Source organism: Calonectris borealis, chromosome 8, assembly GCF_964195595.1.
Source record: "Calonectris borealis chromosome 8, bCalBor7.hap1.2, whole genome shotgun sequence".
NCBI lineage: Eukaryota > Metazoa > Chordata > Aves > Procellariiformes > Procellariidae > Calonectris > Calonectris borealis.
Genome location: NC_134319.1, coordinates 34,314,879 through 34,331,020, shown reverse-complemented (window position 1 = coordinate 34,331,020; position 16,142 = coordinate 34,314,879). Strand labels below are relative to the sequence as shown.

The 16,142-nt window shown below is 43.4% G+C and overlaps 1 protein-coding gene across 4 annotated transcripts in view; it reads right to left on the bottom strand.

The window, feature by feature from the left end:
• C8H1orf21 (chromosome 8 C1orf21 homolog) overlaps nt 1-16,142 on the bottom strand; it is a 126,648-nt gene that overhangs the window by 66,768 nt on the left and 43,738 nt on the right. For all 4 annotated transcript variants that reach the window (XM_075156956.1, XM_075156958.1, XM_075156957.1 and 1 more), the window contains exon 2: nt 9,648-9,852. In XM_075156956.1, the coding sequence (XP_075013057.1) occupies nt 9,648-9,741 (94 nt within the window). In that variant the 5' untranslated portion in view covers nt 9,742-9,852. The remainder of the gene's footprint in view (nt 1-9,647; nt 9,853-16,142) is intronic.

Sequence of the window (16,142 nt, the reverse complement as noted above, 5' to 3'; positions counted from 1 at the left end):
AGTCAAGTGTTCTCTGCTTACAGGTAGGAAAACAGCAGCAACATTTATATGGCAAAGATCAACTATCCATTTGGGGAAGTAATCTCATTTAGGGTCTTCCTGATTTTTTTCAAAGGAAAGAACTGAAATAATAGGAGACAGAACTCCAAATATGCACCATTTTTCTTTATCGCTTGTTTTTTACTTCCTGCCAGGAGCAGTCATAACTAAGAACGGTAAGTCTTTATCTGGTAAATCAGCCGCTGGATTGATATACACGCAGTGCCTCCCCAAAGCAGCCCTGCGATGTGGCTGAGGTCACAGCAACGCAAAACCTCGCCCTGCCGGTGCCCGAGAACACTCCTCCAGCACGTAACAACAAGCAATTAGTTTCTGTGCATCTGCTCAGTCAATCTGCTCCCTAGCGCAGGCTTGCTCACCGGTGGTGGATGTGATCAGCTTCCGAGGGTCAGTGTTATCTTCTCCTTTCTTTGACTTAAAATGAACAAAAAGCTTCTGTAGCTGTAAGGTCAATGGAATGAAAGAGGTGGCGACTGCTGGGTGAGATATGCAGATAGCAACAGGGAAGTATGAGACGTCTTTATCCATGCTCAGACAATTGCTAGCTCAGTCGTGCCCGGTCCTGATAGACTCCGGAGTGCTATCAAAACAGAAGTTACTCATCATAATGTACACAAGCACTGGAGGGTGGGGACAAGCTCTTCAACTCTCCCTGACCGGGAACCCCACCGCTACCACTAGCAATGGGTTGCACAGGGACTACTGTACCTGACCGAGGAATGTCTTCAACCACTGCTGCTTGACTTCACTGAAACGATTTACAACTAAGCAATTTTCCAACACCCAAGTATTTAAAGAGCTACTTTATCATCACTTCTGAACTAGTTTTCTTCACTGCTGTGAAGACAGTGAAACTAGATGCTGAAAACCAATCTTGTTAAAAGTGGCAAGGTATCTTCCTGGAGCCTACAGGAACCTTTTCATTGACTTGGATCTCATCCCTATGGACCACCAGACCAGCATTTCTCCATTTGCAAGTAAAAACAAAAGGGGGAGGAGTAGGAGAAGAGAGAGCTAGTTCAATCATAATCATTACATAAAGCTCACGATTAATGGACAGATGCTGTCAGGGCCCTGAATGCACTAAGAGGCCATGACCAGCCCCACGAAACCCTCACTTGCACGTTCTGCCCGTGGATCCAGGAGCTCTGTCTCGGCTGAGGCTCAGGCCTTCAGTCCTTGCCAGAGCAGGTCTGCCTGTCTCCAGTCCTGCCTCTGGTCCCATCTCCTGGAGGACCTCAACCCCACATCGTAGGTATCTTCTCTCCTGAACGAAGCCCTTGGGCAAGCTCTAGCTCATCCCCATTCCTGTCTCCAGCCTCATCTTCTGCTGCTCCTCACTGCACTCCCTGGCTGGACCCTGGACCTGGTTCATCGCCGCGCCTGGGACTGCTGACGGACCCTGCCACCAGCACCCAGCTCTGGCCCGCGTTCAGGCCCCGTGGGACTGCACCCACTGCAGGTGCTGGGGTCACCCTCAGCTCCCAGCTCGTCCCCCTCACGAGGCAACCCTGCTACTGCTCCAGCAGAGATGCTGGCCCGTTACACCGTCTACAAAAGGCTCTTTTTGTATTCTTTATATCTCTCTCTCTATATTTACTTGCTGGAGTGGGATGAAGAGCTTGTTTTGCTACTACTCTCTGAGCAAACCCACAGCCCAGAACAGCTTCTTCCTTACGCTGCAATAGCAGTTACCTTTTCCAAGACAGCTATAAAGATGAGCCACTTCTGTTCACAAAAGGTGAAAACACGGAGTGGAAAACACTTTCTTTGAGCACACTGATCACGAATACATGACTAGACAAAACCCTGAGGGTGGGGTTTGGTTTTGTTTTGATTTTTTTTTTAAACCCTGTCGCTTCGTTATGGGAATAAAATAGTAAATTATTGACTTACCAAGGGTGTTCTCAGAGTTACACAAATACATCATAAACCTAGATAACAAATACAATTTTATTACATTTCCCACATGAACATAATACCAAAGTGTTTTTTGGTTCTATTTTTCTCTCTCACTTCCTGAAACACGTGTTTAGGACTGACCCATGTTTACTTAGATAAGAAGCAGGCTATCACCAAATTGTGTTCGAACAGAGTGGATAAACACAAAGATGTTGTTAAACTAAAAAAAAATCATTTCAACTAAATAAAAAAAGTGAGGAAAAACAGAGTCCAGTATAATTCTAGAAGATGCTCATGCACTTCAGCACTACGCTGTAATACACTCATCTGCTTTTCTTTAGCTTTCAAGCATCGAAGCAAGATCTACTTTATAACACGAGCTGCCGAAATCATGAACAATACGAAAGCTACCCTTTCAGAAGCTCAGCTGGAATTTGAATTTGAGCCATGAAAATCTCCTCCTTTGAAACTCACTGTGATATTTAAAGTTTTGCACCCCTGAGACCGGGTTTTCAGAGAGCAGATGCCTAGGTGCCACTCACTTCCATGGAGTTCAGATTAAGCACTGCATGGAATGAGTGCCTCTGGTGGTACTAGAGATACTTGTTCACGTTTGAAAATGTCTTTTAAAAAGGTTATTGTCTCAAAATATCCAGTGTGGTATTAGCACACCGCATAGTGTTGGTCCCCTTATGCATAATCACTACTGTCCCTAAAATGAGTAAGATCTGACATTGCAGAAGCATGTCAGGGCAGCCAAACGAGCTGGAGCAATTACTATTTGAGTACTAACCAGCTGACCAACAGAGTCAATAAGATAAACGCTGCCAGGCAAAGCGAGCTGTGTGTTTGTGTGACGCCTAGCGCAGCAAGACCTTCTGATCACGCCACGCGTTCACGGCCAACGTGACTGAAGTTATATTCCTTAAGCTGCAGCTTTCCAGATAGCGTCAGTTCAGTGCGGATGGCCACGCTGTCTTTCAGAAGAAAGAATTTCTTGTTCTCAATTTCAGCATTTTTTCCCGACAGTTGAGGGAAAGTGAGAGGTAATAGGAAGGTGTTACTCACCGAAAACACGTCTAGTATATTTTGCCTGCTTCAAATTTTATCTAAAAACTTCTCAACTTCAGAACTTCAAATGGCCGGAAGATGACCTGCAGAATTTTGTGCACAGGAACTAGGTGGAGAAAGGCAGGTTTAGGAAGTTGATCTCATACTGATCAAGGATATCTGAACAGTCTGCTGGGCTCACAGATATTTTAAAGTGTGCAACATCCTGAGCCTGAAGTTTTGAATAAGATAATAATTATAGGCCTGTTAATCAAGGAAAGAGCCGTCAAAACAAACTAATCTCTACAAAGGTTTGGGCACAATATTTTTGGAGATGCTGCATATTTAGGAAAGGTAAGTCATAATCCCACATTCCCCTTGCTATTCTCTTCCTGTATAGAGTGGACATGTTTTAACAGTTTCAAATATTTCAGCACCTTTTGGCACTTACTCCAAATGCACACGGCATACATCAAAATAAGTCAGAGCTCTGCTGTCTTGGGCAGCGGACTGAGATACCCACATGGATGAGACAGGGCAGCCACGAGGAAAGAAATACTTGACTGTCACAAGGCAGAAGTGAGACAAACCCGTAAAACATAAAGGAAGAAAGAAAACACCAACATGAGAAAACTCACGATGAGTTGATAAAGATTTGGGGTTTTAAACGGTGGCATTGGTGAACAAGAAGCCAAATAAAACGACCTCCTTCCAGTTCAGGTACGGCAGCTGCAGAGCAGCGTATTCATTGCGGGTGGCTAAGCTGAACTCCTCGATTTGGGGGGGAGAAGGGGTCCTCCCTGTGAGATGGGTTGTTGCTTTCCTGACACTGCAAACCGACTGCCACCACACAGGACAGGTCAACACTTGCCGTAGTTAAATACTCCCTGACTTTCCTGCTTGGCTTTTGAACTACGGCATTTCCAAAAGATTTGGGAAGAAGTATCAACACAGGAGAAAACTGTTGGAAAAAACAAGGGAGGAAGAGCAGAGCAGAGATAAGGGCATGCACGTCTGCAAGTGATCTGACATCAGGTCCCTCACACATCTTCTCCACGCTGTCCACCTCTAAAGCAAGGGTGGGTCTGTAATGCAAACCAGGAAAGTTGCGAAGATGGCTACACTAGAGCTTGGGAAGCAATCTGATACTACATGCACCGATCAGTTTTTCAATCTCGTTACGATACCTCAATGCTAAAGATTTCCTTTCCTAGCATTCTCTCAGCTGCTCCGAGATAAACTGGTTTATAAACTATTGTGCTTTGCGTTCAGCTTTATTTAGACTGGTTTAGCAATTGGAGCTGCTGTTAATAACAGAAATCCTATCTGGCAATTGCAGCACGGATATTCCCAATTTGCCAGCAGATTCTTACCTGCCATGTTTACTCTCACTTTCGCAATGCCCCCAAGAGCTCCATATAAACATCTGGATTAGCCTTTCAGATTAATAAACAGATTCTAAAATTTTTTTTTCCCCACAACAAATCACATTACCAGTTATTTTCTTACACAAAAAATTACGTCAATAACCTCCTCTCCAAATGAACATCCTATGATTTTTTAAAAAGGAACAAATAAAATTAATCTACAAGAGATGTTATATTATTAAAACATATGCTGAAATCAACAACGCTCAAGGCTCTATCATGGCATTTTGTTCTTCACTGGTATTTACATTATTATGGTTCTTATGTATTGCCCTGGAAATCAGCTTTGAAGTGGAATGATGAATAAATGAAGATTTATTATTACTATCCTTATTAGAGGGATTTTAAAGTCATTAGAGACCAACAAGACATAATAATCGTATTATATTCAATCTTCTCTAGAACATCTCCTTTGATAGGCCTGCTAACTCAATTATTTAAATATATATTACAGCAAAATGCAGCGTGCCTTCTACAGTTTGGGATAAGATGGAAATTTTTATGTTTTGTTTTCAGTTAACCAGAATTTGTTCTTACAGAATTCATGGCTTTCACGGTGGGTTTCTCAATTTTAAACACCAGAGTTTCAAATTTACAGTGAACACCTGGCTCAATGTGTCTGCTCAATTGAAAAAAAGGTTAAAAGCTAGGGAGGAAATAAGGCACTGGAGCACAATCTTAACCTGCAGTGACATTTAAAAGTAAAAAAAAAAAAAAAAAATCCTCACAGAAGCAATGATCTTTCAAAGAGTCAACAGACTTGGCCTCAATCAACCACCACCAGGCAAGAAGGAAAAAGCATCTAGAGGCTCTGAGGAAGAACAGAAGCAGAACTGCACCACTCTGAGCGGTTCAGAAAATATCTCTGGATTCAAAGCGACATCTATAGTCGAGCAAAAACTACCGATTAGAAAAAAAAATATCCAAACACTGCATATCTGGCAATTATCTCCTTTTTTTCTAAAGAAGAGTGGATAAACCCTAAGACAAACATCACAACCCCTGAAGAAAGTTTTGGAAATGTTAAGTGGTCTCCTAGACAGGCCACCTTCTGAGGGCTCGGAGGGAGGGCTGCAAAACAAGTATAAGGCTCATGGCATGCAAGCTGAGTGACAACAACAAGGCAGAGGGCAAAGCTGCTGCCCTGTTGGTGCTTGCAACTCCTGCATGGCTCCTTTGTCTGCATCTCCCCTGAAAGGAAGAGGAAAAAGTGCTGAAGGACTAGAAGTGTCTTCATAGCAAAGGAAGTCAAAGTTGGCAATGAATAATGATGCTGTTCTGGCAACTTCTGCGACGTGAACGGAGAATTGTTATCCAAGGCACAGAGAGCAAGGAGCTGCACGGGAATTACTTAGGTCCTTTCCAGCCTTCCTTTACTCATGAAGTCCTGCACCATGAGCTTACCCCAAATGAGAAGCTTGGAGACACCACCATTTACACAGTTCTGAGACCACTTCTATGTCTTCTTCAGTTCAGACAGCTAAGGATTGTTGTGCAGCAGACTTCTTTCACGGCAAGAATCCATGTTTAACTACAACCAGACACGTCTTCTTTCCTCCCCCCAGCACTCTCATTATAATTACAGCTCTTTTCCATCAGTTGCAAGAGGGAACCTTATAAACCCAGGCTATGACTAACTGCCTTCTCCTCTGCCCTCTGAAACTTCCATCATTGTTCAACCTCGACAGCAGAGATCTATAGAGTAGCCACTGGCCCTGTATCACTGCAGGCTGGCATTGGCAGTGCTTGTTGCCCAGCTGGAAAACAAGTGCAATGGTAATGACGACCATCTAGTTCATTCCTCAGTAGCTCCACTTGCTGCTCGCGGAGCTGCAATTACGGCAGTGGAGCAAAACAGGAAAGCTCTTGAGCACCAGAGAAGATGGAGCTCGCAGAAAATCACATGAACAACTGCACTTATTTGTGGAAAAAGGGTGGTATGTGGGAAAGCAAAAGGTTTTTTAGTTATGGGGCTAATGCTTTCAACCACCCATGACAAAAATCCCTAAGTGGCAAAAAAACCCAGCAGCCTAAGGCAAAGGTAGGAGCAAAACTGGCTAGAACCAAATAAAGTATTTTCAATACTTCCCCTCACTCAAAACGTCCTATTTAATGCAAAAGCAAGATGGAAAGTACAATCCTTACTGTTGACTCTTTCTGCCTGCAACTTGTTTGGGGCTGATGTTCAAGGAAGAAAGAAGAGTACCGTTTTCATCTCAGGTGTTAGGCAAACAGCGAGGGGCAATGTACTGTAAGCCACGTCTTTCGGATCACACCAGCTGCCCAGGGAAGGCAGCACCAGCACTGAGCTCTTTTCCTTTAATTCTGTCATTGCTGTTCCAAGTCCTTCAGGATTTTCTCCACTTGTGAAACATCTGAGGCAATCTGGGCTACTACAACTACGAAGCTCATACCTGCTAGTTCTGCATAGGTGCTTTATGTCAGATTAGTCCTCAGATGTGAACACTGCAAGTGTTCATCATCTATGAACATCACGATTTATAGATACTAATATTCTCAGGATGTTATCAATGCTATCACTACATCAGCCACCTTCCAACCCCACTTGTCATCTCTGTTTCTTTTACTTTGCTGCCTCCTTCCCCAAAACCTCTTACCAATTGCCTCTAATTCCCTTTCCATTACCTTCTTGCTCCTCATGAATCATCTGATTTCCCTGGCACTCACCTTGGTCTTGCTCTGCCTAGTCATTCTGCGGTTAATTTTCTGATCCCTACAGGCTACAGAGATACTTTGGTCTTGGCTGCCCGCTGGATGAGACACTTCTGTCCCTTCCCAGCAACAAGCAAGGAAACATTCAGCAGCTCTTGGCACCTGGAACTGGACAGGGGAACGCATGATGGAAGGACTGCAGTGCTTTTTAACCTTTGTTGACTCCGTGGATCCTCCTGTATCTCTGGGGACTTTTTCTGCTACGATTTGTCATCCTAGCTGAGATCGTCTGTTCCAATCTAGCACGACTACGCTCTCTCCTTGCAGGGAGCTGATGATGACAGCCCTCGAATATGGCACTGACTTCCTCCTTGATGACTTAAGGAATAACTCTGCAGAATATGTTACATGGAATTAATTTGGGACTAACAACATGAAAGTTTAATAGAAAATGAAGTGGGCAGAATACTCTGAGTTTTCAGATCTAACTCATAACAAACAATGCAATTGCCACTACGATTTCCAACATGGACGAAGGGGGAGCAGGAATAGCATTCAGTCTCCTATGAAAGAGCTCTACGTGTTTGGCAAGTCCAGAAGATTGTGAAGAAGGACAGTAAATATGATGTTAAGGTGTATTTTTCTTGCCTCTCTTTTTTATATTGAAAAATTGTGTTCAGGAACTATGCAAGGCACTGGACGCGTGAAGCACGTGGCTTCCTGCTTCTGGGCATCTAAGCATCCTGTTGATCATTTCTAAGCCCCAAAAGGACAGCAGTAAAGCCAGGGACACTCCAGCTCACCTTTCTCACATTCCCAATTCCTGATCTGGAGGCTGTCCCTCAGTAGCAACGGAAAAAGACAGCTCTCGTGCTCATTCTGGTTACCGTTCAACAGATCGTTCAAGTCACAGGCTCCAACTCTTTGCTAAAAAAGGATCAGTCATTGAACTGGATCTTTAGCAATGACAAACTGCGTACCTAAACTAAAATATGTGCCAAAAAATGGTTAACAGCAGGTAGTATTCCTGACATTGATAGGCTTCTGTAAAATAGGGAACTATTAACAGCCCTCAAATGGATCCCAGAATAGCTAAATGATACCGCTGACACCAGTCCAGCTCTATGAAGTGGGAGCCCTTTGAAATCCCTTTGGTCTTCTTGATCCTCTGCCTCCAGAAGTTACTTTAGGTTTCTTGTCATTAAAGTTATGATCTTTGGCCCCCAGCATGCAGTTAAACAAAACAAAAAAAAAAGCTGAGACACACATATTGCCAAAAATTGCTGCCTCACTAAATATCAGCTAAAATACAAACTCAAATTCCTTTGAGAAACTAATATAGCTTTTTGTTTGTGACGGCACTTAAAGCCTGTTTTAAATAAAAGCAACATATTGAACTCACAATTCCAAACCCAGCATCTCTCGGGTTAGTGAAGGAGCACACGCAGGAAAATAACCCATCGTTTAGGCCTGACGTTTGCTGAACAACTACTTTCTCTTCAGATTATGCCTCTAGGTATTCTTACTTTGGGATCCGCTGTTGGGGGCAAGCTAGCCCCCAGAAAGCTTGAAAAAGTGAAATATCATTGCTTTTGAAATTAAAGGGAGATTTTTTTTGCTGCTAGATGCGTCATTCCCACTTCTACACAAACAATTGCTATAAAAACCACCAGAGAAGAGAAGTTTGGCGTGCTCAGTAGCAGTGCACCTATTTTAAGAATAACAGTACCAAGTTAGCTTATTCACGGCTGACTTAACTTTCAGATAGATATCTGGGCAGATCTAGAAATCTCATTTCTGAACAGTCTTCCAGATAATGCCTAACATTTAAAAAATTGAATTATTGTTTAGATCATTATCTAAAAGACACTTAGAATATACTAACAGAATCTAACCAAAAAAAAAAAAATCATGAAGCTGACTATACTTTTTGTCTTATACAACCTTCCTGACGCACAAGTGTCTGTGATAATACCTGGATCGTAGACCAGCCTCCCCACGCAGTGAAACGGATGTTTCCATCCCATGTTCAGAGCTTCCCAGTACCAATGAATCCCTCACAGAAGGTTATTTCTAGTTTCATTGTACCTTCAAACCCTGTTTGCTATAGGATTTCAGAACTGATGTTTTATTGCTTTACAGGACAACAGTATTGAGGAATTATTTTTCTTACTGACAGATTTTTATTTGTAGGAAATGAGTCAACTATTTTGCTACCTAATGGTAAACATAACAGAGACACGTATATAAATATGAGGAGGTTGTGCAACTCATTGTCTTTGAACTATTCCAGGATTCGTTAAAGACAGTGCAGTACTGTACATCACTTAGAATGTTAATTTTCCAGTAAGGATTTCACCCTGACCTGTGTTTCAGGTGTCATGGTACTGTCCCTTGGAGGGGCCAACTGCACTATCGTCGTGATTTATTTTAACATGCGTTTTCCTTTATATTTTGTGAAAGGTTAAGGCTCCCAAATATATCTTCCAGAACATTCATGATGTTGGGAGAAAGATGAAATCCTGCAACACTTACCACCAAACACATCTCCGTTCTGATAGTTTTTCCCCTTCTGAGTTTCCTCTTCGTTTTGAACAGTAGAAACATGCTTGGCGGAGGCACAGCCCATAGCTTCATTCAGACAGCTCCAGCTGGACCGAACCACAAATCATGTCTAGAGACGCACGCTCATTGTTTGAAAAAATAATCCGCCTTCCCGCGTGCTTGTCAAGACTTTTACCTAAAGATGGCAAAAGAGAGAGAAAAATATTGACAAAAGGTAACCTCTAAGCATAGAGCTTCAAGACGACAAGTAATGGGGCTTGTGAAGAGAAGTACAAGAGCACAGGCTGTCTCCATCGTCTTAGTTGTTAAAACTGTATTCAATAAACATCTGATATAGGCAGATCACGATATAGGCAGACCAATCCTGCCTTGGATTGGAGACTCAAAGTCTCCTCCAGCCCTATTCTTTAATCCGTGGCTTGAAGAAAGCAACACGCGCACAGATACATTTCCCACAGAACACAGCAGTATCTGCTCCTCCTGTTCCTTTTACCAATCTACCCATCAAGCCAGATCTCTTACAAAGTGTTTTAGTGATTAAGAGCTGCTAATTGCAAGTGTTCAGACAAAACACCGCCCCCCCCATCAATTAAAGGTCTTATGTTAATAGATGTGAAAGGCGATAGCCAGCTGTATAATCTTTTTTCTACGTGATCATTACTCTACTGGATCCGAAAAACCTCCACCGCTCAGAAAGGCAACTATCCTCATTTTAAGATGGATTAACACTCCCTGAACAATCCAGATGTCACATAGAACAAAAGGGGGGGGGGGGGGGAAGCTAGTTTATAGCTGCAATATTTTATATTAAAAAAAAAAACTTAAAACCACAAACTCTTTAATGACCAAATGGTTCCACACTCAAACAAAACCAACTTCAAAGTTGGGTGAGATGACCTGGCTTGCCTTTCCACCAGCCAAATCTTTTGGAAGAGGAGAAGAGCTAGAGGAAAATGAGAACCATCCCTTTTTGCTGAGTTGTTTAGTTCAGCTAGAGCATAAGATCATACACACAATTTCTCAACTCATTACTTCTGGGTATTTACTCGGAAGGCTGTGCCTCATTTTACCCCATGCCGACCACGAGAATTTTATCTATAACAGCAGAAGGGCTCTCTTACCTAGGATATAGCAGTATCCACCCCACCAGAAATGCGTAACCCCAAAGAAAATCTTTGGAGTTTTATTTCCCTGGGCGCTCAGCAGGAACAGCACCCTGCCCGTGCCAAGGCAGCACCATGACACATCAGGACATGGTTATGGGCCTCCGCAGCCGCCCTTCCGAGGAATTGCCCTGCCCTTCCCGAAGTCACAGAAACGAGGATGCGGCCAGCTGGGCCGAGAGCGATTCTGCTTCTGCCATTGCAGCCGCAGGTTCCCCGACGGGCGGCTTTTGCCATGCAAGGGGAAGGACTCTGGATGCAGAACCAGCTCTCACTTCTACTCACAGCTTCCACCTTCCGTCTTGCTCCGCACAGAAAAGTGCTTTTCTCCATTTAACGAGGGCGTCTCTCTCAAAGCATACAACATATATATGCTCAATCCCTCTTCTAAGCAGGTAACCCTCCCAGTCACACCACTACGTGCATTTTTCTTTCGTGTTCAGCATATTCCTCAACATGCTTTCTCCTTTTTTCCTTCCTCCTATATACGCACACTTGAGCATAAATTTCTAATTACCCCATCCCTTTCTTCTCCCTTAGTCGCAGCTAGCTACTCACCCGAAAACACAGCATTTTAAACCAGGCATTCATCTTGTAGTGGAGGGGAGCGAGCAGATCCCCCTTGAGCTATGTTTTTAACCCTATATGGTTACATACTTTTTTTTTTAGAAGAAAACCTAGGTTTTGCAGCGAAAGTCAGTATTAAGCTAGGGAAACTTTCTGCTTTTTCAAGCAACCTCCAAGGCTATTCTTCAAACCATTTTAATCCATCTGCTTGTCAGATGCATAGGCAAAGCTACAGCCCTGCTAAGAACCAAACCGCTCTCGAGATCCCTCTGTGCACACCCGAGCAGTCGCTGCCCAGAGCAGGCCACTCTAATTACACTGCCACGCGTCGTAAATACCGATACGCTCCGTTTATGTAAACGCTATTAGTTGTTCTTCAGTTTTTTGCAACGCAGCGAGGGTCGCAGCTGACAATTCTGTCTTCACGTGTGTCCCACCAGCATGACAGCCTGCGTTAAGATAACAGGCCTTCGTCTCACTGTTGGGTGGGAAACGAGGATCCATAGGATTTCGAGCATCAGCCACGCTGTGCCTGCTCAGGAGGTACAGCAAGACACAGCGAGGTGTGGGAGACGGAGGAGAAAGAGCAGGCTGAGCAGGGGAACTGCTGACTGGACTGGAAATGAAATGTGGACTAGTTTTCTTAGCGGATGCAAATTTGCTTAAAGATAATAGCTTTTAATAGACCAGCTGAAACAAATTGGGGGGGGGGGCAATGAAGTTTTTCGCCACAGAGTCCCTGCTTCAGATTTCAAAGAAAAGCAGGAGCCTCAAGGTAAGCAGAGCCTGAAAACTGTAACTTTGACTTCTGATTTAAAATATAACCAGTTATATTATCCAAGGGAAAAGGATGTGGCTGGCTATGGAGCAAGGGGAGACCCGATGTAACCCCAGAAAGGACAAGGAGGGGGGTGTGTGGGACCGCTAACAGGCTGTACGTGGGGGGAATCACCGCACGCCGCAAACCCGGCATCTCTGCCACAGAGCAGCCGAACTGCACTCACAGAGGTACCTGCTGAATGAATTACGCTGTTGCCTTATTCAACTATTTTTCCTCTTTCTTTTTTTCCCTTCTGTCTCTCAGCAGGGACCACTTACAAAAGGGAAACAGCTGCTTAGTAATAAAAACCAAATGTATTTCATAACATAGCAGTGGGTTGGTTTTTGGGAGGGGATTTTTTGTGAAGCCTTATACACAGCCAACATGCAGCAAAACACATTGCAAAATACTTAATCATTGATTAGTACCCGGGAGGGTGATGGTCCCGTCACCCAGCACCGGCGAGCTGTAGAAGCAATCGGGAGCAGAGAGACCCAGAACGTGAATGCAGGAGGATAAAGCTCTTTTGGGGGAGGGAAGAAAAAAAAATATCCACAGTCAAATCTCTCCTGCAGTATCTTGGTAGCACACAACAACCATACTAAAAATATGGTCACGTTCGAAGGCACGCTGCGATTAAAGGGAACAAACAGGAATACAAGAACTGGAAGTTTCACCTTTTACATTAAAGAACAGCAATCACAGCAGTATCTGAAAAAACTACACAACTAATACTTGGATTACGGAGGCAATTTCTCCTGGTTCCAATAAATTGGGCTGAGAAAGCTACTCCAAAATGACCTCCAAGGTAAGTCCAACACACATTTCCAGGCACATTTCTTGGACTGCTGTAAACATAGTGCAGCGAGACAGACGACACTGCGACACGGATAACTAACACAACCCAGAATTAGCAGAGGACTTAAAACAAAAAAAACAACCAAAAAAAAAAAAGCGAGTGAGAGAAAAGCAGCATTAATTTTACAAGAGATGGAATCTGAGATACACAACACCGTGATGCTCTCCAGCCTCACGCCGCCCCCAGCCTCGGGGAAACCTCTCTTGCCCGAGTCCCGAAGCCCGCGGTGAGGAGGTTCGGGTATCGCTCAGAAATGGGTGCCGGCCCTCGTTCAGTGGGATGCCTGCAGAGGGTTTTGAGGATGTGAAATGCAGTATTTCGAATGGCGGCAGGATAACGCATCCGTTCTGCCTCCTCCCCCACTTTTGCACAAATGTAATTTTCCCTTTTGTCTTCCTGAGCATTTTGGGGGCATACAGATTTTTAGAAGCCAAAAATAAAAAGAATAAGAAAACCTCAAACCATTTGCAGTTCACGTTCACCACCCACCATCATTAATTATCAAGATTTGAGAGGCAATTTACAAGCTCCAATCTGCAAAACGCTAGTGAGAAAAACCTCTCCGGCAGATCAAAGCAGCTACACCACCCCCAAATTAAATGCGGCAGGTTTAAGATTAACATCTTATGTGCGGGTCAAGAGAAGACTATCGACACTCTCAGATGCTGTACTTCGTACCCCAAGTTTCTTCTGAGCTAAAAACAGGGGAGCTCAATTCTTAGGATGCAAATCGCCTTTGGAAACCTTAAGTAATTCCTTTTTTTTTTTTTTTCCCGGCATGTCTATATTCTGCTTTTTCTTTTACCAGCTCTTTCAACACTTCATTAATCCACTCGTCACCCCCTCACCTCTTATTTCTGACAGTTGCGTCCAAGGCCACATCCTTGACAAAACACATTTTGCTTCCACAGCTGAAAACCAAACACTTAATAGCGAACGGAGGATCTCCAGTGTTTTACAACAAATGTATGTTCATTCTTCTATTACCACAGGTGTATTTGTTTTCATCTTTATTGCATTGACATAACCAGTCTTTCGTCTTCTTCAGGCTGCAGATACATGTAAAAGTTTCCTTCCGTGTTGACCACACAGGAAACCAGGTTAAAATTTCACAAAGCTCAAGAGATCAAAGCAATGAGCTTCATGCAACCGTGAAAAAACCCTAAGCTACAAAGAAAAACCACACTGGCTTTTTCTATAATACAACCTAGTCCAGGCAGAACCCAAGGATTTAACTTAGTGCTATTAATTATATTTATTTCCTATAGGAAATAGGCCTGTTTGATTTCCATTTTTTTTTCCCCAAAAAGAAAGAAGAGGCAGTATCTTCTGAATTAGCCCTCCATGAGGGTCGTTGGAAGTTAGCACTCGGGAGTCCCCCACTGTGATACCCCTCTTCCTCAGCTACTTTCCACCACCTCTGCCAGAAAAGACAGCTTTTTGGTGGTTTTTTCAACTGCCGAAAGGCTTTTTTGATCCAAAAAGATGGAGCGTTTGCCTTTGAAGTGCACCACCAGCCGGGGGGGGGGGGGGGGGGGGGGGGAGGGAGAGAGATTTCAAAAAAACCCATATAAGCTCTCTTTCTCCTTCTTCAAATTATTTGAACCCGCATTGCTGGTGAATAGCATAGTTATATTGAAAATTAAGGCACTGACTTGCTAAATGAACAGGGCAAGATTACAGCAGAACCAGAGCTGCAAATGCTCTGGAGTAATACCTTGCAGCGGCAGAAGGGGAAAAAGAAAAGTCAAAGTGAGCGGTGATGCTCTGTTCCTTTGAACCCATAGGCAGGACACGCTCCCCTCCGCTTGTTGATACTAACAGCCATTAAATGAAGCATTTTCTCCCCTTCTATGAATTGTTTGTCTCTATGATGCAAAATTTCTGTGTTTATTACCACATTTCAGCATCCCATTGGACTGTTCTGGCCAGCTGGGCGAAGGCAGCAGTAACCTCGCTGAAAGGGAAAAGAATGAGTGCGGTGCGAGAAAATCAATAACGCACGAGGAAACGCAGAGAAAGCGCACCACGGTTTTACAGCATTTTACTCAAGCTGCACTAAAAATACCATCGACAAACTAAACCAGCCCAGTTACCCAGTCGGATGGTGGAACTGCCATTTGCATGTATCCTCTCTTGGGAAGCCGTGCTCAGCAGGAATCATATTTTAAGCATTCACGTTTCAAAGAGCAAACAAGAATACTGCAATTTGACAGCTAAAGAGACCTGAAAAAAACCACAGAAGCTCGTCTACCTGGTTTTTCCCAGCAGGGAGGGCCTGGTTTGAATTAATGCTACTAATTCATATCATCAGGTTATTTGTCCTATTACAGGACAGACTTTGCCCCGCTGAGGCTTATCTTACCTTTTTTATCAGCAAAATTAGCCTCTTCTTTTTTTTTCTTTTGTTTGCAATCAGCACTTCTGCTGACCCAATACATGTTTTTTGATGTTTTAAAGCAACAAGTGATTTCCAAACAGAATAGCTCTCGGCAGCAACACAATGCATCTAAGGAGCATCTTCCCCTTATTCGGTCTCATAAGGAGAAATAGCACCAGTGAGTCCCTGGGAAGAGACTCCCTGGGAGATTTATAGAACACAAATGAGGAGGAGAAAGGGAATCGCATTGCAATCTTCCTCTTCATTCACACAGGGTGGAGTTAAAGTAACACCAGTGTGAAACGCCCAGCAACCCAGCAGCAAGATATGGCAGTCACAGGACCTACTGTTTTTGCTGTTTCCAAAGAAAATTAATTAAATTTTATTCTTTTTAAAAAAAAAAAAAACCCAAATACTTCAGCAGTAGTGATAGGAAAATTACCACTACCATTACAGAATGCAGTTCTAGCATCTAATTATTAATTCTAGGAGAATTAATAGACAAAATATAGAAGATGGATGAGACTCTACAAGAGCATGGTCTGGCAATCCTGTAGGGTTTTTTTTTCCCCTTGCACACAAAGGAAAAACGCACTAGAGATGGTATGCTTCTGGTGAGAAAGCAAAACTTTCATACAACCTATTTCACCTGCACGGCCTCTTTCAAACCAGTAGC